The sequence below is a fragment of the Folsomia candida genome, unplaced genomic scaffold (assembly GCF_002217175.1).
Source record: "Folsomia candida strain VU population unplaced genomic scaffold, ASM221717v1 Fcan01_Sc002, whole genome shotgun sequence".
Lineage (NCBI taxonomy): Eukaryota > Metazoa > Arthropoda > Collembola > Entomobryomorpha > Isotomidae > Folsomia > Folsomia candida.
The window spans coordinates 1,169,110-1,188,735 of record NW_019091194.1 but is presented as its reverse complement, the minus strand read 5'-3'; the positions used below and the strand labels follow the sequence as shown (position 1 = coordinate 1,188,735).

At 38.9% G+C, this 19,626-nt stretch overlaps 5 protein-coding genes across 8 annotated transcripts in view; 3 read left to right on the top strand and 2 right to left on the bottom strand.

The window, feature by feature from the left end:
• Nucleotides 1-33: 33 nt before the first annotated feature.
• Nucleotides 34-7,249, bottom strand: LOC110845344 (filaggrin-2). The gene is made up of 7 exons (XM_035847449.1): nt 5,138-7,249; nt 4,909-5,076; nt 4,081-4,849; nt 3,184-3,271; nt 2,734-3,119; nt 2,311-2,330; nt 34-2,245 (listed from the first exon to the last, which is right to left on the bottom strand). The coding sequence occupies exons 1-7, from the start codon at nt 5,414-5,416 to the stop codon at nt 422-424; spliced, it is 3,534 nt and encodes a 1,177-aa protein (XP_035703342.1). The 5' UTR covers nt 5,417-7,249; the 3' UTR covers nt 34-421.
• Nucleotides 7,250-7,329: 80 nt separating this feature from the next.
• On the top strand, nt 7,330-9,365 carry LOC110844826. The gene is made up of 3 exons (XM_022091124.2): nt 7,330-7,899; nt 8,135-8,457; nt 8,549-9,365. Exons 1-3 carry the CDS (start codon nt 7,871-7,873, stop codon nt 8,983-8,985), a joined length of 789 nt encoding a protein of 262 aa, XP_021946816.1. The 5' UTR covers nt 7,330-7,870; the 3' UTR covers nt 8,986-9,365.
• LOC110844825 (pre-mRNA-splicing factor 38B) lies at nt 9,188-11,482 on the bottom strand. 3 transcript variants are annotated; one of them, XR_002547462.2, is made up of 6 exons: nt 11,333-11,482; nt 10,909-11,238; nt 10,646-10,845; nt 10,157-10,477; nt 9,844-9,977; nt 9,623-9,754 (listed from the first exon to the last, which is right to left on the bottom strand). XR_002547462.2 is itself a non-coding variant. In XM_022091123.2 (5 exons), the coding sequence occupies exons 2-5, from the start codon at nt 11,185-11,187 to the stop codon at nt 9,490-9,492; spliced, it is 1,065 nt and encodes a 354-aa protein (XP_021946815.1). In that variant the 5' UTR covers nt 11,188-11,238; nt 11,333-11,479; the 3' UTR covers nt 9,188-9,489. The 3 variants fall into 3 exon arrangements, 2 of the variants coding, with proteins under 2 accessions (XP_021946815.1, XP_035703344.1); XM_022091123.2 differs by lacking the exon at nt 9,844-9,977 and having other exon boundaries at nt 9,188-9,754; nt 11,333-11,479; XM_035847451.1 differs by having other exon boundaries at nt 9,623-9,977.
• Nucleotides 11,483-11,581: 99 nt separating this feature from the next.
• On the top strand, nt 11,582-17,698 carry LOC110844618. The gene is made up of 18 exons (XM_035847450.1): nt 11,582-11,799; nt 12,689-12,766; nt 12,843-12,887; nt 12,945-13,347; nt 13,413-13,546; nt 13,614-13,835; nt 13,912-14,018; nt 14,099-14,291; nt 14,365-14,460; nt 14,543-14,728; nt 14,804-14,975; nt 15,065-15,231; nt 15,320-15,572; nt 15,641-15,800; nt 15,876-15,923; nt 15,992-16,370; nt 16,445-16,841; nt 16,925-17,698. Exons 4-18 carry the CDS (start codon nt 12,951-12,953, stop codon nt 17,353-17,355), a joined length of 3,342 nt encoding a protein of 1,113 aa, XP_035703343.1. The 5' UTR covers nt 11,582-11,799; nt 12,689-12,766; nt 12,843-12,887; nt 12,945-12,950; the 3' UTR covers nt 17,356-17,698.
• A 227-nt stretch (nt 17,699-17,925) lies between these two features.
• The window catches only part of LOC110843939 (beta-arrestin-1), a 30,071-nt gene continuing 28,370 nt past the window's right edge, over nt 17,926-19,626 (top strand). Inside the window, exon 1 of one of the 2 annotated variants that reach the window (XM_022090005.2) lies at nt 17,926-18,618. The gene's annotated coding sequence lies outside the window, so the exon portion shown is untranslated. The remainder of the gene's footprint in view (nt 18,619-19,626) is intronic. The other variant, XM_022090006.2, reaches the window with a different exon arrangement.

Below are 19,626 nucleotides of genomic sequence, written 5' to 3'. Positions count from 1 at the left end.
GTTTACGTACATACAGTTCATACAGATATGTATTTATGAGTCTGAGAGTGCGAGTGAGAGTATGAAATGCGACATTTTTGGCCAGAATGTAAAATGATTTTTCTCAAAATTATATCAGTCATTCTCTGAAGCGTCCAAAATTCAATAAAATTTTAAAGCTTTGACCTTTATAACTTTTGAATGGGTCATTTCCGCACTAAATGGTTTGGATATTATGGTTCAGCTCGTCGAACTTAAGAAAATGATATATCGTATGACCCAATACGGCACCCACGGGTGGCATACTAGAGTTTTTCCATTTCATACATGATCGCATAAATAATCACATTTATTTTGTTGCTGATTTAAAATTTGACATTTGGAAATTAAGCTATTCTGAATCATTTTAAATTAATTTAAGACCTTCTTCTTCAATTTGCTACTAGTCATCTTCGTCTCCAAATGGGTTAGGATTTTTGAAAAGGACCACAGTTCGGACGGACCATTTGTTTGTGGCACGATCAAACTCGTTCCCCTTGCGAGTTCCGTGCATTTCATGATTGAATATTTCATTTGTTCCGTGCGGCCCTCCGAGAAAACCGGTCCGAATAGTTCGCGTCGTACCGGACGGGATTCCCCCACCGGCGGAATTATTATGCCGTGATCGTGACCTGCCTTGTTCTGTTTCTCGTACTTTCTCAATATAGTGGGCATTCTCATGTTGACCTTTATGACCTCTGCCGGTTTTAGAATTGTTATGTCGACTCGTACCCTGACTTCCGAGGTAATGGGTGTGCTCGTGTTGACCTCGTTCATGCTCGTGGCGATGACGACCCTCGTCGTTGAGATAGTGCGCATTCTGATGAGACCCTCGAGTATTGTTTTTTTGATGCTTATGGGCATTCTGACCTCGCTCAAGGTAATGGGCGTGGCCGTGCTGACCCCGTTCGTGGTGAGCTTCCTGATTTATGTAGTGGGCATTTTCGTGCTGACCTCTGTCATGACTGTGACCCTGAGTTTCGGTTTCGCCGTTTATGTAGTGGGTGTGCTCGTGTTGACCTCGCTCGGGGTCGTTAACGTAGTGGGTGTGCTCGTGTTGACCTCGCTCGGGGTCATTAATATAGTGGGCGTGTTGATGTTGACCCCGCTCGGTGTCATCAATATAGTGGGCGTGCTGGTGTTGACCTCGTTCGGGGTCATTAATATAATGGGCATGTTGGTGTTGACCTCGCTCGGGGTCATTAATATAATGGGCATGTTGGTGTTGACCTCGCTCGGGGTCATTAATATAATGGGCATGTTGGTGTTGACCTCGCTCGGGGTCATTAATATAGTGGGCGTGCTGATGTTGACCTTTTTCCCCGTTGAGATAGTGAGCGTTTTGATGCGACCCTGCATTGAGGTAGTGCGCATTCCCGTGGTGACCTGCCTCTGTGCCGTTGATATAGTGAGCGTGTTGGTGTTGACCTTTTTCGCCATTCTCTAAATAGTGGGCATGCTGATGGGAGCCATGGTTTAAGTAGTGGGCATTTTGATGTGACCCTTTCCTAGTACCACCGCCACCGTCATTCAAATAGTGGGCATGCTGATGGGAACCGGTACGTGACCCGGCGTTGAGATAGTGCGCATTCTGATGGGACCCTGCACCCAAGTAGTGAGCATTTTCATGGGATCCAGCCCCCAAATAGTGAGCATTCTGGTGTGACCCTGGGTTAAGATAGTGAGCTTTTTGGTGTGACCCTGCACCCAAGTAGTGAGCATTTTCATGAGATCCAGCCCCCAAATAGTGAGCATTCTGATGTGACCCTGCCCCCAAATAATGCGCTTGTTGATGTTCTCCGCTATTGTGTAAATAGTGCGCCTTTTCATGTGATCCGGCCTCCGGATTTAAATAGTGGGCATCCTGATGTGACCCTATCACCGGAACTATTACCCCACTTGGAGTGTGTGCTTGTATCAAGGGAGTGGCTTCCTGCTCCAACGAGTGATTATTTGCATGCGCCACGGCCACCGGTTCTAGAAAACTGGACAAAATATTTTGCGCGTCCATCCCAGAAACAGATCCTGTACCTCCGCGGCCTCGTTTTGCCTGCTCTTCAATCAACTCCTCTTCCTTCCTTCGGGCTGTGAGGGCCTTCAAGTATCCACCTCGAGGGATCTGACCACCCCCACCGTGCTCCACTGGGAGAACGACGTCATCAACTTTGTGCCGGATTATGTCCGGATTTCCAGTCATTTCTGCAATGTCCTCGGCCAAATGACCAGTCTGTTAAAGACCATTAATTTCATTAATTTCAATCATTTGTGTTGTTATTATTTCAACTTTAATACCTGACCGTGATGACCAGATCCTGCGAATGACAAAAATTGGAATTAGAATGCACAATAGAATTTCTTTAACTTGAAATTGAAATGAATTTATATTTAAATTTCCAACTTACATGCGACTTACAACATTGAAGCCATTAATTCTCCGATGTAATAATACATAATTTTAAAAACAGGTTGAATTATTTTTGTGTATGACTGGCAAACGCCCATAATATTTATTATTCGTCTTCCGTCTCATTTTCTTACAAAAATTTCAGTTTACCAAAACAATTTAAAGGTTGAATGGTGGTGTAGAGTAAGACTGCCAATATCGTAAGTCACACGTAAGTTGGAGGTCAGGGGTCAGGGTCTTCTGATTAAATTGAACCAATTCTAAAGTTATGTCATGTCATCATCCTCAATCTAAATTTAAGCTTGACCAACCTGATCCAAACGAGTCGGCAAACAGTTTTTTCGGTTTGGGAGGCTTCTTATTCCGAACGATCGCCACGGTGGCGTGGTGTGCTCTGTGACCATGCTTTCCCATCGCCTCGTCTGCAATGTTGCCCACATTATCGGGGTCCTTCTTATGGTCGACGTGCATCTCGCCGAGTATTTTGCCTCCCAGTGCTCTTTCCTGAGCGTGAAGCATATGGTTGGCTGAATGGGGTTTGGATACGACCATGGGGGGAGGAGGACCCCCACCGGATGCTCCTCGCATCATGGTTCGACGAGAGACTCGCATCGACTGCTGGGCTCCGGGTGGGGCTTGGTAGTTGTACGTGTTGCGACTTGATCCAGAACCGATGCGATTCGACGCACCCATCGGTCTGATTAATTGAACAATTTTAATTAATAACGAGTTTTAGTTGTTAGAATATTTTTGGGGGGTACCGTGATCCAGCGTCGAAAGGACCTGCAGCGGATAGCATGGCTAATGTGGCGTCACGTGGAGGACCGCCGCTGCCGCCCGGGACGCCACCTGAATATACGTTAAGGTCAATATGAAATCAGTAGATCGATATGAGACAAAATATTATTTTCTTTATTTCGACAAAATATTTATATTTCCGAAGGGAACAAAGCATGAAATATTCTAGATTCGTGTATGCAAATTTTACCGCTGGCATAGCGTGCCCTCGCAACACTGGCTCGATTGGTTCGATAACTCCATTTACTTTGTTTCGATTTCGAGGGTGGGGTTGGATTTGAAGGGGCCTCCGACATAATATTTTATTGTCTTATCCACAGATTACGATTAGTTGTCAACATCATTGAGTTGCAGTGTCATTTTAATTGGAATTTAGCATAAGTTTAGTACGACGCAGAAAACAAAATAAATTGAAATGATGGAAAAGCAGGGCGAAATATTGTGCAGAACTTTATAACTACAGGGTGGTTAAAATGTCACGCTATAATGGAAAATTTTTCGATGGGAAAAATCCACAAATTTCCATTAGTTACCGAAATTTTGTCTCTAAAATGCAACATTTTAAGAATTTTGTCATCAGTTTTGATAATAATTTATAAAAATCTCAATCCCAAATCTTGTAACTAATGGAGATTTTGGGACTTTTCCCATTGAAAAATTTTCCATTGTGGCGTGACATTTTAACCACCCTGTATGTATTTCATGAGATGTGACCTTAGTGATGATGATCTTATCAATAATTTTGCTGTCTGTCTGGCGCGGTAAGGTTCACAACTTTGATTGATTTCGTACTTTTAGATGTAAAATGTTGTAGAATACTCAATCCTGAAAATTACTACCTACTTGATTAGCTTCATTACCTGCCGTCGTTGGCACTCCGGCCAGTCCCATCTGACCCGATCCTGGCGGAGGTGGGACGCCATTTATCGTTTGCATCGTCCCCGGAGGAACACCAACACCAACGCCACCCATCCCACTCGCCCCACCCCCTCCACTTCCCCCTGCCGTCTTTTGCGTCCCATTACTCGCCACTAGTCCTGGATAATATCCCGTCGGCATATTTGTCGGCGTCCGATAACTTCCACTGCCACTACCTCCTCCCATGTAGGACGGACCCCTCGATCCACTCCCACCACCACCCATGTAAGACGGACCTCTCGACCCGCCTTGAAGATACTCTCCTCCACCTCCTCCCCCCGGGTAGAAGCCAGACCCAGAATTTGGACCCTCACCATAATACCCCGACGCCCCCGTCACAACCGACGTACTGCTCTCAGGCTCCAGAACGATCAGATTGGACACCTCGTCCTCCGGAATTACGATCACTTCCTTCTCCAACCAGTAGAAAAAAGAGTACCCCGCAAAACACGCGGCCGCTAGAGCCGCCAGAGTTTGCAGGATCATCAGTCCGGCATAAGTTGCCAATTGGATGTGGAGCTCTTCCAGTATTTTGCGACCACACCCCATCGGAATTGTGGGCGGGGTGAGGTGACACTTTCCGGTGGAGGGGTTTTGCCGAAATCCATAGTCAAGACTTTGAAATCCTCCCCCTCCACCACCACCCCCCATTCCGGATCGAAGTTGTACCATGAGCCAATCATCCGGACCGTACACACCGCAACAGCCGTTCTATTTTTGATGAAAATTAAATATCAGCATGATTTAAAGTTATGAGTTGATGCTCTTACCTCGCGTTGATACCGTTCAAAATGCCCTACAAATTTTGTATCCTGATTATACTTGGAGAAAGTCTCGTACAAGGAGGCCATCTCTTCTTGCGGTTCTTTTCCTCTGACGATGGCGAAAATAGCGACGCCCAAGTCAAGCAAGGCAAACACGCTCCACATGAACATCCACTAAATTACGAGACAATTTAGGACAAATTTGAGGTTTTTATATGAAAAAATAGAATTATACCATGATGAACTTTCGACGAACGGAGTGATCCATTTGATAGTTGTTTCGCCAGTTGATAAAGGAGACGTAGTAGGCGAGGAAGGAGGACGAGATGAAGCAGACTTGGACGATAATTATGATAATGTAGATGCCCAGGGTGCCGTTGTAATATGGGTCCGAATCCATGGCCTTTGTGTGGGAGGCGTTTGTACACATCGAAACGATCACTGCGGCGAAGGTCACTGCCATCAAGACCGTGATCGATACACAGAGGATCGCACTGAGGCGAAACCATCGCATCGTATAAAATGATTGATTTTGAATTTAGGTTTTATATATAGTTTGGTTCAATAGCATGATTATTATAATTATGTTTGACTGTGTGTTTGCGTTAAAAATGGCATTTTCATAATTTAAATGTGCAAAATTTTTAATTGGTTCGATTTGATTTTTAAATTTTGCTGGTTTATGACAGGATTCTTCAATCACTAACGGCTACGCCGGTGTTTCTGGGTTCGGCCGTAACTCGGAAAAAATGGAAATTTTCATTTTTTGAAAAGCTGGATTATAATATCCAGCCTTGTGTATCCATGTGTCTGTCTGTCTGTCTGTACATAAATTCCACAAATTCATACTTTTACGTAAACTGCTTGTGCGGCACATTAGAACGTAGAAATTAAATAATAAATTAAAATACAAAATAAAAATCTACAGTGCGTGCAGGAAGACTCCATATAGCCGAGTCAGGGACAGAGTCCATTGAGTCAGAGTTCTAAATTTTTCTCCGAATTGACCGACATAATATTACCAAACTCCTTGTTGTGGATAGCTAAATGTTTGTTAGATTTTCTATTATTTGGCATAAAAATCTTTAACATCTTGAACTTCCAAAGCTGGGTGTGCTATCCAGAAGTGGTTTTTATCCCCATATCAAATTTCAGATGAAATAATAACGTTTCAAAACGGTATGGGTCAGCCTCCAGGGTCACTCTGGTTGCACTTTTAACTTTATATTCATTCATAAGAAGCCATTAAGTATCACCATGCCGGATTTCATGTTTTTACAGCAATTTGGATGGGTCACCCGTCACCCCATAGAGTCGCTCCAGATAAAAAATTTACCAATTTCATTCCATATTCTTCCATTAAGGATAAGTCACGTAAGCAACATTTCAGCTCGATATGACGATTTTGAGAAATCAGTATTCCAATGCTAGATATCCAATCTACGTTGGGCATGATTGGTCAAGTGGTTGGTCAGTGGGGGTCATTTAACTAACAATGCCAGCGGTCTCGCTCCGATTTTGACGAAACCACGAAAATTATGTAGCATTAGATAAATCATTAAAAACGTGTTTCAGGATTTTTCATAATACTCAGTTTAAAAGAAATTTTGACTAAGTCAGCGAGAATTTTCATTTTTACCGTGAAATTTTTCTCACGAGGGGAGGGAGGAAAGTACAGATTCTCATATTCCATCATACATAATTTTGTTTAAGCTTAAAATTTGTGGGCGTGACGTGTTTTTCCCTCGCACAAATTTTTAAATTATGATCAATTTTCAAAATTTTGAAAAATGTAACAAACCAGAAATTTTTGAAAAATTAAAAGGTTTTGAAAAGATGATTTTTCTTTTGCACAATGTAATTGTGTGCAGAAAGGTTCTTTCATTTTTGAAGTCGGGTCAAAATTGGAAAAATTTACAGCGCTATTTAAAGAAATCTTGACTTCGGCTGATTTTTGTCCAACTGAAGACTTACACTAATTTCCTTGTGTGAACAATTTAAAATTGGTCCGGTCAAAAGCGAAAAAAACACTTCATGCCCACGCATTTTAAGTTTAATTCTGATGGAATCCGTAAGCGAGAATCTATATTTATCTCCATCGCGAGAAAAATGTCACGCAAAAATGGAAATTCTCGCTCACGGCCTTAAAAGGCCTAAAACTGAAGCACGTACAGATTTTGGTAAAAATGTTAACACGTTGCCTCGAATCTCGAAAGAATAATAAATAAAAATGTGTACGTAAAAATATTTTTATGCAAAATAGAGTAATTAGTCATCAATTAAAAACAGGAAAATAATTTTAAAAAATTTTCGTCGAGAGTAAATGGTCCAATTCATCCTCAGAATAATCAGAATACAATAAAATATGTAGTGCACTTGATATCGAATTTATCGTTAACTACTACTCCCCTGACTCGGGCTTCATGGTCAGTGCTTGGCAAAATCCACCAAATTAGCAAATAATTAAAAATTTATTCGTTGACTGAGTTACGGCCGCACCCTAAGAGGAAACGAATTGATTCATCCTGGGTTTATGATTTTGTTATCGTGTTTGAATTACTGTTACTACGGGTTAAATTGATAAACCTGGATAAGATTACTACTTAATTTATGATACATCCTTTATGAAAGATAATCAACTCGGTTCGGATGATTTTCATATAAATTGATGATGCTATTATCTTAATGCTGATATTTTAATGCTATGTTCAACTAAATTTTACAAAAATCTCATGATTGTTGTTTGCATGCATTCAGTTCCTTAAAACGTGAGCAGGTGTTCAGAATTTGATTACCATTTTCTTAGTGTCTCTTATCAGTTCAAAAACCTAAAATAAACTGGAACCATACATTGGCTTGGCTTGGCTTGGCTTGGCTTGCCTGGAGGTCTCTAAATTCGAGACAACCTCAGTTCTTTGCTCACTCACTTCTCAGCAGTCGAATTGTCAGTTTCTTTGCCCTTCACATAATGCTCTCTCCCTCCAGGTTTTTTGGCAGGTACGTGTCATACAAAATTGTTTGTTTGGAAATTTATTTTTCAAAAAGTTGTCACAAAATTTTTAAAAATCTATCAGCAAAACTTAGGTAGAACTTTATTATTTGTGTTTTACGAATGTCGTAACTTTTTGCTGAAACTTTAAATTCGAGCGAGCAACAGACAAACATTAGGACTCTAACTAATCCTAATTTCTTGTAGGTATTGACAGTTTTTAAAAATTTTACTTGTTTGCAGAGTGAAATCAGGTCGTGTAACAAACAAGAACATGACTCGTCGCAGGTTAGTCTCAGGGATGCGAAAAGGGGGAGTTGTCCGCAAAAATGGACAAGTTATTGAAGTAGGTGATCCTAGCACCAGCGTCTTGGTAGCATCGCTCCCTTCTCCTCCTCGTCTACCTCAAACCGCTACCATCCCAGCTTCAGTCGACTTGGACCCCGATGTTCAGAGCACTCATGAAATCGTCGATTCAGATAGAGGAAACCAACTCTTGGGCAGTGATGTCGGAAGCGGGAGCAGTAGCGTTTCAACAGCACTGCTTAGCAGTACATCCACTTCAGGTAATTGTAATTTTATTAATTAATTAATTGTTGAATTAGAAATTCTAATTTAGAGTTAGGAAAATACTTTAATGACATCATTTTTGTTCAGGAATTGCCAGCAACAAGAGGAGGAAGCTGGACGCCCAGTTCGAACAAGAGTTGGACAAATTCTTTCCCCAAATTTCAAGTCAAAACTCAATGGATTCTTCGACCTCGTTTTCGTCGTTATCGGAGGAGTGGACGAGTGATAGCTCATCGCCAGGATCGGTGGGTGATCGTCGTAGCCTTCCCAGAGGAGTCAGCCTCATTCCCTTGCTCGAAGAGCCCACGTCCGGCAACACCTTCAACTTATCAAGCTCCACGTGCGACTTCATTATCGACGTGATGAAGACTAAAGTAAGCGACACTGCGACTCGTCTCGGGGAGCAGCTCAAAATTCCGGTCAACATTGTTCGAGGGGTGTGGAATTCAAAAGATGTTCTTTCAAGGGAACTTGCAAACCGTCAAGCCGGAAGGGTTTTGTTTGAAGCGGAGAAAAAAGCATAAAATTGTGATTCTTTTTAAAGTCTGAGCAAAATGATCAAATGAACTAACCATTTCCTAGATAATGAATTAGATAATGACAGGTATACGCTAAGCTAAAACGTACGAAATATAATAATAATACAGCTATGTACAACTAACTAATAATATGTATTCATGTTCGCCACGCCAATTTTCAATAAATAGACCCAACGTCAATAACGAATTAAACTTAACAAATATTTATGTATTTTGCTTTTGAACAAAACGTGTAATGTAAGAAACAAATGAGCTAATAAAATAGCACTTGTACATAATTTTGAAATTCGAGAATGGAATTGCTAATAATTTTTTAACAATACAAATTTGAAAAATTCTCGAAAACAAATAATCATAGATTAATATATTGTATATTCACACGCGAAGAATAACGGCGACATACTTGCATCTTCTTATTTATTATTTGACTTCAAAACACCGTCTTCATCTTGCGAAGCATATTTTATCGTCATCTTGTACCTTAACCATTCAGCGACGATCGTTATGCCGATGACGATTCTTGTCTTGTGACCTAGACCTAGATCGTGACCTTCTCCTCTCATCGCGATCCCTCTTTCGTTTCGGAGATCGTGAACGCGAACTTCGGCGTTTACTGTGTTTCCTATCGTCCGATGAACGAGATCGTGATCGTGACCGAGATCGGTGCCGTCTTCCTGACGAGCTGGAAGAAGAATTTCCACCTTCTCTACCACCACGGCTTCTTTCTGGAGGCGAGTCTCTATTATCCCTGTATCTAAGAGAGAGTAAAAACAACGAGCAGAATTAGATTACCTCGAATTATTCATAAAAATTGGCGTTCTACGTCTGCTGAGTGGTTTTTACTCGATATAGATAGTATTTCTCCTTCTTGGGCCATCTCTCTCGTCGACGTAATCGACCCCGACCCATTAGAGAGAGAGAGAGAATATGGTGTTGGGCATTTTTATCCACCCACTTGACAAATAATTTGCATTGCACTGAATACAGTAAAGAATTGATTAAGCATTTTTTGTTGGAATGATACTAAATACCTCACAATAATCAATTTTTGTTAATTAATTCAGAAAATCAAAAAATAATTACTTTTGTTGCTCACGTCACTTTTTATAATCAGAGTATGCCTCCTTTAAATTTCGGTCGTTCATTCTATACTCACCTCGAAGTGGACTCTTCATATCTATTATATCCACCCCCGGAGGAGGATGACTGATCAACAAAATTCGCCACACTAGGTTTTGGCGTGGGATCGACTGATGTCGCATGTCGCAATGCGGCAAGTTTCTTATCAATCTGAATTTGGATTGGGACAGGAATTCGGGGAAAGAGGGTGGAAAACCAATCCTGTCGGGTGATCAAATGACGCACAATTTCCCCAATTGTCATAATTTGTCCACCTCCCGCACGAGCGTCAACTTCTTCAGGGTCATCGATATAGGGTTCAAACCATTCCCAAAAATCGGTGGGTGGTTGTGAAAACCTAGATACAAATAAAATGATATTATTAATCATAGTTCTTGGCAAAGATTAGAAGTGGGTCACCCAATTAAACAACGATTGCTTGATATTTAGTATCTAAGGAGGGATGTATTTTAGGGGAACTAACTAGGCACAACTAAATGTCAAGCAATTGTGCAATTAAACGTACCTTACGTATAAAAAGCCAATTCCTCGAATGTGTGGCGAATCTACGTGATTGAGAAGACCATACAATTGTTTCCTCGTGAGCCGTACGGCATAAAGACGGAAAAGAATGCAGAAGGCGGAAGAAATTATGCCCCCAACACCAACGCCACGAACACCGCCACACATCCCAGTTTGACGACGTCCACCAGCATTTCGTGATCCCTGACAGGCATAATTTCATTAATTCCTTGCATTTATATTCAGTTTATTCTATTTTCCTCTTACCTTCTCCCACGGCTCTAAATGTTTCACCTTGTAATAAATCTCGTCAACTAATTCATGATAAGTTTTAAGTTCCGAAAGTCTTCCTGTATAATATGGCGAACTTTCTATATTTGTGTGAATCAAGGGGTTTAAGTTCATTGTGGTTGTATTTCCCCATGTTGGCAGCGTATTGGGTTTCTTAATCATCATCATATCACCTCCAGTCCCGTCGCCAGAACCCATTCCGACCTGCATCGACATATGGGGCGTCATCTTCTTGGAGGTTGGATCGTAATTCATTCTGATGATTCTTTGATGACCCAAAAAATAACGATCAAACCGTAAAAGTTTCTGTAATTAACGAACAATTAATTAGCTTACTAACTCTTAACGTGAACGTCCAACTTAACAAGTTTGGCAGACTCCTATTTCTTCAAAAACTTACCTATTTGCTTCAAAGACCCACAAAGAATTCAAAAATTGTGATCAATTTTTAACGTGTAGTGTAGTTAATAATTAATTAACTTTGCAATATAACTGCTTTTTTGAGGATCAGATCAACGTCAACGTCTCTTTTTGAGAAAGCGTAGCATTTAAAAACAGAGGCAATTTCGGTCAGGATTTAGCCAGCAATCTCACCTGACCCCATAATTTTGGCGGACGGAGGGCGATTTTGTTTACATATTATGCAGGCAAAGCAGCGATCGTTACAAGTTTGTTAGATTTAATTATTCATTTAAATAATGGATAAAAATGCCAACTTGATAAGAAACTCAAGTTCCGCTAACAATACAAACACAAGGCGAGATTGGTGGCGCATCATAAGCTATATTGTTTCGTTGTGTTTAATTATTTGGGGCTTTGGGACTACCATATACACGTTATTTATTATCTACCGTGAACGTGAATTAAGTAAGTATGAAGTATATTTATATTGAGTTTATGTTAAGCAATTAGTTTGAAGTCAAATAATAAACCTACAGTGCAGACTTGATATAGCCCGAGTCAGGCCAATTCTTAATTTTTCTCTGACTTGACCGACATAATATTACGAAGCTCTTTAGTGTGAAATTCGCACTGTGAATGGGTAAATGTTTGTTGGATATTTTCTATTACGTGGCACCAAATTTTTGAAGTATTTACAAATCCCCTTATCTACCAGGACCAGAGGGTTCTTTAACTTCCAAATCCAGAAGTGGTTTTTAGCCTACATACCCAATTTTAGATGAAATTAGCAACTTTTAAAAACGGTATTGGTCACCCTCCACTCCTGGTTGCACTTTGGTCACTTTTAACTTCGTATTGTTTCATGAGGAGCCTTTAAGTATCATAGTGCCGGATTTCATTTTTTTAAAGCAATTTCTGAAAATCGGTATGGGTCACCACATAAAAATTTACCAATTTCATCATATTCTTTCATCAGGACCCGCATAAGCAACCTCTCTACAAAATTTCAGCTCGATATGACGATTTCGAAAAATCAGTATGGGTCACCCCTTATTTTTTTCTGTTAGGAGCCATTAGCAACATATGTACCAAATTTGGACTTTCTACTACAATTTTGAAATTTTAGTGCATAGTACCCCACCCACCTATATGACCCCCATCGCCCAACTTAACTCCTCATTGCATTTGACCCATACTACATATGTGCACAATTTAAAGTCGATCGGATTAGTTTTACGACAGTTATCGCAAGACAGACAGACGTGACGGGTACACAGGCCCTGACTCGGGCTCATCTCGGGCTAAAAGGCGGCCATCATTAGGTTCCATGTAAAAAAACTGTTTATTTGTACAGCGGACACACAGCCACTCACCAAGGACGACTTGAAGGAATTTGTAGACAAAATTTTAGAAGCTATTAAAAATACTCGTGGTAAGATTTCAGAAAACTTCTAAAAATTTATTACGCATCCATCAGAAAGTAAGCAGAACATCACCTATATTTTTAGAAAATACCACCAATATTATCTCCAAACTCCCATACAACATTACGGGTAAGATTTCAGAAAATATGTAAAAATATAACTTGTTCTTTAATATTTTTTAACCAGTTCCAGATGGCTCCGAGTAAGAAGATAAATCCTACCACAACTCGTGTAAATTATAGAGAGGATGCCGAACTGACGGAAAAAGTGATCTCTGCGTCGTCCAAAGGAGACCTTGAAGAAATTTCAGTCGTGTTACATATTCTGGAGAAAAGACAGTCCGAGATTGAAAAGGGAGGTGCTAATATTATTGTTCCAAAATCAGTTCAAGTCAAATTGTGGAATCAGCAAGCTGTTCTTCGGTTTCAATTCTTAAAAGTTGCTCAAGATGTCATCACAGATAAAGACAAGGAAGTCAGTGAGGACTTTATTCAACGTAGTTTTGTCAATTTCGACATCCTTCTCGACCTACCCAATAAACTCGGAGACATTGGAGATAATAAAATTTCTGAACTTTATGCTCGTTTAAGTAAGATTTTTGACAACGAATAGTTTAAGTCAGAGCTGGATTTAATTGATTTGTGTTTCTCTTAGGTTATTTAGCATGTCAAATAGGATTTCGTCTGCAAAAGCGAAAAATGTATTTGGAATCTCTAAGTTGGTGTGATCGAGCAATATTGGCGCATGATGTTTGGAAATCGACCGGTAGCCAGGTTTCTGATGTTAAGGTTGTGTAAATAAATAAATTCGTGGTTGTGTGTGCTTATCAATAATTGTATTGATGTTATCTTTTAGATGAATACTCGATGGTTGGCGTTATTAAAGGCAGAATGCCTTCGAGTCTTAGAGAGGGCGGAAGAAGGTCTAAAATGGTTATCACAAGAACTCGCTACCGACCCCACGTACTGGGAACGACCCACTGTTTGCTATGATCTTTTCGAACAGATTCCATGGACAGAAATTAGCACTCATTGGGTCACTCTATACAAAGAAATGTGCACAATTAATCCACAATATGTAAGAATTCTAGTCTGTCTATCACACAAGTTTGTGTTGAGTAATCATTCTAATTTATAATTTTGTTTTGTTTCAGAATAAATGCTCCTTAGATTTCTTGGAAGAAGGTGATCCAATTTCAATAAGCCAAGAAACGATCTCGAGAGTACTAAGATTGGAATTAAACAGTCATTTCTCCGCACGGTCAGTTTTTTTACAACTCAAAAAGGGACAGAGATATAATAAAATTAATAATATACTGATTAATAACAATTGTGTTGTAGACATGGGATTCCATCCGCAATGGTGGCGATTGGTGAAGCACTTGTTGAACGAAGTTTTTGTCATTTTGATAATGTTTTGGGATATGTGGCGATGGCTTCAGGATATTATTTTGGAACTCCGGATGATGTAGATTATGCCTTAAAATTGGTACATGATGCTGTAGAATTAATTGAGTCGGATGATTTCTTTAGGGTAATCTATTTGTTTTTTATTGGCTTTGTTGATTTATTTTTACATTATAATATAACTTTTTGTAACATTTTAGAGGGAGAGAAATGCAGATTCGACGGCCTTCTTGAGTGGGTTGGTTTCCATCTGGCGTGGTTTATGCTTGCTAAAAACCCATCAATATTTTGCAGAGGTGGCTATTATTATTATTGTATTGCATTTCTTGCTTTCTTTATACTAAATACTCTATAAAATTATTCGTTTGGATTTTTTAGGCAGAAATGTCTCACTTGAAGGAACAGTTTGTTGCTGAGAATCAAGATAAATTCAAAGATCGAGATACTGGTGAAGAAATTCGAGGCGTTTCTGGGTTATCCATGCTTAATTTGGACCATGAAAGAGATTGGGTGTGCAGTTTGGTTCATGGAATTGAAATTTTCTTCAGGTTTTCTGAGTCTGAGGTTATAATATTAATTCCAATTGATAAGATTTGCCTACCACGATCGGGTTTTTGACTTGCTATTTTAATTATTTAGCTAGTTCTCAAGAAATTTTCTAACGAATTTTGTCCATCCGTGATTCTGATGAGTTGCCGACTAGCTGCTTCTCTCCTCATTGCTGTTGGGGACCTTTTGACTGGTACCAAGGCTTGGTACGTTGTGAATAAATTGGCTAAAATCTACGACAAGAAGGGCATCATGATTTTGAGTAAGTCGTTTACATGATAATTAATTGTACTTGGGACTAGTCTTCTTATCGAATCTTTTGAATTACAACAACTTATGATGTCCTTCCAGGTGCTTCCGAAATTGTAAAAGTCATTCCCGATCTCGATTGTGAAATAGTAACACTTGCGGATAAAGTGAACGCTGAGTGCGACTCACAAGACCTCATTAAACACAATAGAGCTGCCCATTATCGATTAAGTTTGGCAAAATCAATTGCTTGCTATAATTTAGGACAGGTACACATGTATATCAACTAAATTCTTTGAGGGCCAGTTCAATACAATTGAGTATACTACTTAATGTTTTTTTTTTAATTTGTATTAGTATGAACAAGGTGTCGCCCATTTGTTGCACGTCTTCCAATATTTTGAAACCAAAGATAACTTTGATGCGACCCACCATCTCATGGGAGAAGCAACCTACGTCCTCTGTTGGTATCGAACTATTCAATTTTCGCACAAAATTGATTTGTCTGCATTTCCTCAGTCTTTGGTGAAAATGAGTCCAGCCGGAATTGCGACAAAGGCCTTTAAAACCCTCGGTGGAATGAGTAGAGATCCAGACTTTACGAATTCAGGTAATATCAATATGATCAAGCAACCTCCTGCGGACGTTCAATTACAAATGCTTTTTCGTTCGGTATAGGATGGACTGATCTGATTCATAATTTTTTCCTATTGAGCTGTCTCTTTGAAGTTGGAACTTACACTATGAAGGTCCTTCGTGAGTCAGGAAAGACTAGAGAACTGAGATGCTTCATAAGTGATTTGGTCAATTTTACGCAGCATGCAGGATTTGTTAGTCGGTAATTGGCAATTTAATTTGACCATTGTGGTCTATGTATGACTAATTGATAATCACTTCTTTTATAAATCTGTAGCTCTCTTGGACTTATCGTGCCTATGATAACTCTCGACATAACGTCCAGGTATTATAGTTAATAGTGAAAATTAATATGTAATATATAAATACCAAGTAAAATTTAAACTCTTTCAGGAATTTTATGCACGCTCAAATGAAGATTGACGCGGTCAACCAAGTTTTGAACAACAGCATATGTCCGGAAGAAATTGAGGACGGCGATACTGCCAACTATCAGAAAATTATGGACAATATGAAACTCCCGATAACCTTGCAAAGAATGGAATGCATGAATGACTTGAAATGGGTCATGAAATCTCTCGACATCCCGAGTTTATATTACAGAAACCGTAGTGAGAAAGTTATAGCTGCCATGAAGACTGACTTGCGACCAGAATTTAACAACACACAGTTTCAATTTCCTGAGTGGATGCGTCATAATTTGTCCTGTTCTTGTTACGTTTGCAGCCACCCATTAATTCTTCCGATCGCTTTCGAATTTATACATTCTCAGGTTGGTGATGATAATCCCAGATTATCCTGAATGCATGGCTAACATACAATTAATAATTCATATTTGTTTTGCAGGCTAAATATTTAAACTGTTTGCCTAAAGCCAAGTCTGCTATGGCTGTGTTGGAGACAACCAAACTCTACCATGAGCGGGCCATTTTTCGCCTAATTTATAATCTCAGCCTTATGTGTGTTCCTCTTGTAGTGATTGCAAGCAAAAAGTGGACGCTGAAAGCGGTTGAAAATATTTACACTCCATTCTGCGTTGGTCCTGGATTAGATTCTCTCATGACGCAGATGATGATATGTCCCGTGACTGATATCAAAATGATTTTAAACGCCATGAAGAAAGCGAAGCTCATAATTGAAACAATTGATCCAAAAGATTATATTGGAAAATCGTTCCCTCTAGAAATGGGATATTCTGCCTTGTACAAGTATTTTGTGTCATCTGGTGACATTAAAGTGAAAGGTAAGCTATTGAATTTATTTACCTAATAATCAAAAATCTCCATAAATGTTGTTCACTTTAAAAATACAAATTTTTCTCCAAAGGATCCGAAATACGGGACATTATTGAGAAGAAGTTAAACTCTCAAGCAGAGGACAACAAAATAAATTGCCATTCTCCTGCTAAGTTTGAAGGGCCTTTATTAGATATGGCACCACCTCCTCCAAAGAAGGGAATCTTAAAAGTAACTGCAAAACGGGCACCAAGAATAAAAGAAGAATTGATTGATGACTGTCCCGTCGTACACGTCCCATTTTTAAAATTTGAACCTGAGGATGAAGATTCAGAACCAAAAAGCTCCTCATCGTGTTCATCAGCTTCAAGTCTTTCAGTGCCTTCCGATAAAATTGTTAAAGAAAACGCTCAAAAAGTGAAATGTGAACCTGCTCAAACAAAAACTCTACGATCTCAAAAGACTGCCCCTTCTGGAGTTACGGAACGCCGTCCACGTCGTGGAGCTACTGCCAACAAATAATTACGTAATACAATACAGTAATAGTGCAAAAAAATTACTGCCAGTAGTCTCTCTAAAGTCTATATATGATGAATATAAATTTTAAGCCTACTTATTTTATCTATCCATTCTAGAAAGACTCCTTTTCTGTAGTGAAACGACATTTTCTTAAACTGTACACATTTAAACAATTTCTTACTGTATTATTAGTTTTAAGTACTTTTCATTTTGCGAGTTGGTGTTCCTATACACTCGCTCTAGTAAGTTACGCATAATAATTAATCAAAATTCCTTGAATTGTTCTCTTGTACAGCACATCATGTAAGTGATCAATAATAAATTTAACACTATTTATAAAATGTAACATTATTATCTCGACCCTTATCATTTTAATCATCCAATAGCCAACTTTCTCCGAAAACCACACACACAACTTTCCTCTCTGCCCACCCAGCCACGAGGGGAAAAGACCGAGTTGTAAGTCCGGGAAAAGTGGAAATTATTTCTTACATGAACTATGTACATACAACCATCAAGCTATCATACATATGCCAACTTATTAAGTAGTAAATGACTCCCGACAACACATTATTATTAGTAGTGTTACAGTATATGTAAGTAAGAAGAAGAACACACTTGGTGGCAATGCATCATCGCCCAATAATAATATCCATCATTATTATTACAACCCAAGTTTCTAGGTGGGTTGTTATTAAGCGGCAAGCAACATTGATTCATTTCATTCATGTTGTAACTTACCGTGCTATGTTGTGTCTGCTGCTTAATATTAAAAAAAGGGTTAGGCTTCATCATCATGAGTCCAAACTTTTTTAGCTGAGCTCAACTTTTATGTAGCTGTTAAACGACGAATGCAATACTGTAGTGACGGTCGGTCCGTACTATTTTGTGCCTCTCTGTTAATGTGGATGCCTTAAAGACTACTTTTACAACGAACAAACCAACCTAATACGAGCAATAGCAATAGCAATTCTACAACTAAACTAAACTACATTTGCATTCGTTCACTCATTATTATTAGTGTTGGACTGGACTGGCTGGAGAATTAATCTGTTTCTGTGTGCAGTGGTGGAGAAGATAAATAAATAGAGAGAAATTATTTCACAGCAAAATCTGTGGGTTTAGGAGAGAGATTGAGATTTTTTCAAGTAAAAGATAATTTGAAGACTTGAAGAGAATTTGTGGATCTTTTATTGTGTAATCTTGTCCAGTGATTGATTATAGTAAAAAAAACGGAGGATTTATATTATTGGATTCGTGAATAAGGTAATGAACTTGATTTTCAGGTTTTAAAATATTTTGTACTACGGATTGAGTAAAGTAGCAAGAATTACATTTTTTGCGTGTTGGGCAAGTTTTGTCAACATTGTACGTGCGAAATGAATGCAAATTTGACTTTGTAAAAATAGACTAACCATAATTTTTATTAATCAGAAACTATGTAGGAAAAATAAGTCATATTCAGCTGCATTAGAGGAAATACGGTGGTGGTAAATATGTGGTTCAATCGAATTGATTAATTTAGTTTAGCTTATGGCATCAATTAATTAAACATGAAATGCCCAATGGTTTGTTGAATCAATAGTACATCAATATTCTTCAACTATGTAATACACTTGCATTCCTCCATGTATGTAAAACTAATACGCAAAATTTGTTGTCTGCATGACCAGTGCATGAGGATAATAGGAAGGAATTAATGTACATATATGCATATGTATAAATTGTGCTATGTTGGACAATATCCATAACTTTACTCGCTTTATTTAATTGATTGGGTTAAGAAAAGGAAATAATAGACGAGGAGTATACATAACTTTAGTCTCTCTAATTTGATGGGTAGTTGGTTTCGTAGATAAATGGCTGATAAATACCATGTCCATTTAACTAATCATCAAGCTAATTAATAACTTTGGCTGACTGACGTATTTATTCTCCGGCCTGTAATGTAAAGTTAATCTAAATATCCTGCTGGACCAGGATAAATTGTGTGTTGAGACAAGATAACCAACCATGACCAGTTTACTAGGAATTGCTAATTACGGCAGTAGTGCTTATACAAAAGGTATACATATAATTAAGTATTATTTTGTTCGGGTTATCTATATTTGCTTATCAAGATCAATAATAACCAATGTTGGGGGATGTATTGTGCGTATACATTTATTGATTCTTGCGTATTTGTTCGGCAGTTTAGTCATTCATTAAACAGATTCGATACAAAATACTGGAATCAAGAACAACTCGCCGTTTTTGATAACAGCTTAACTCTGT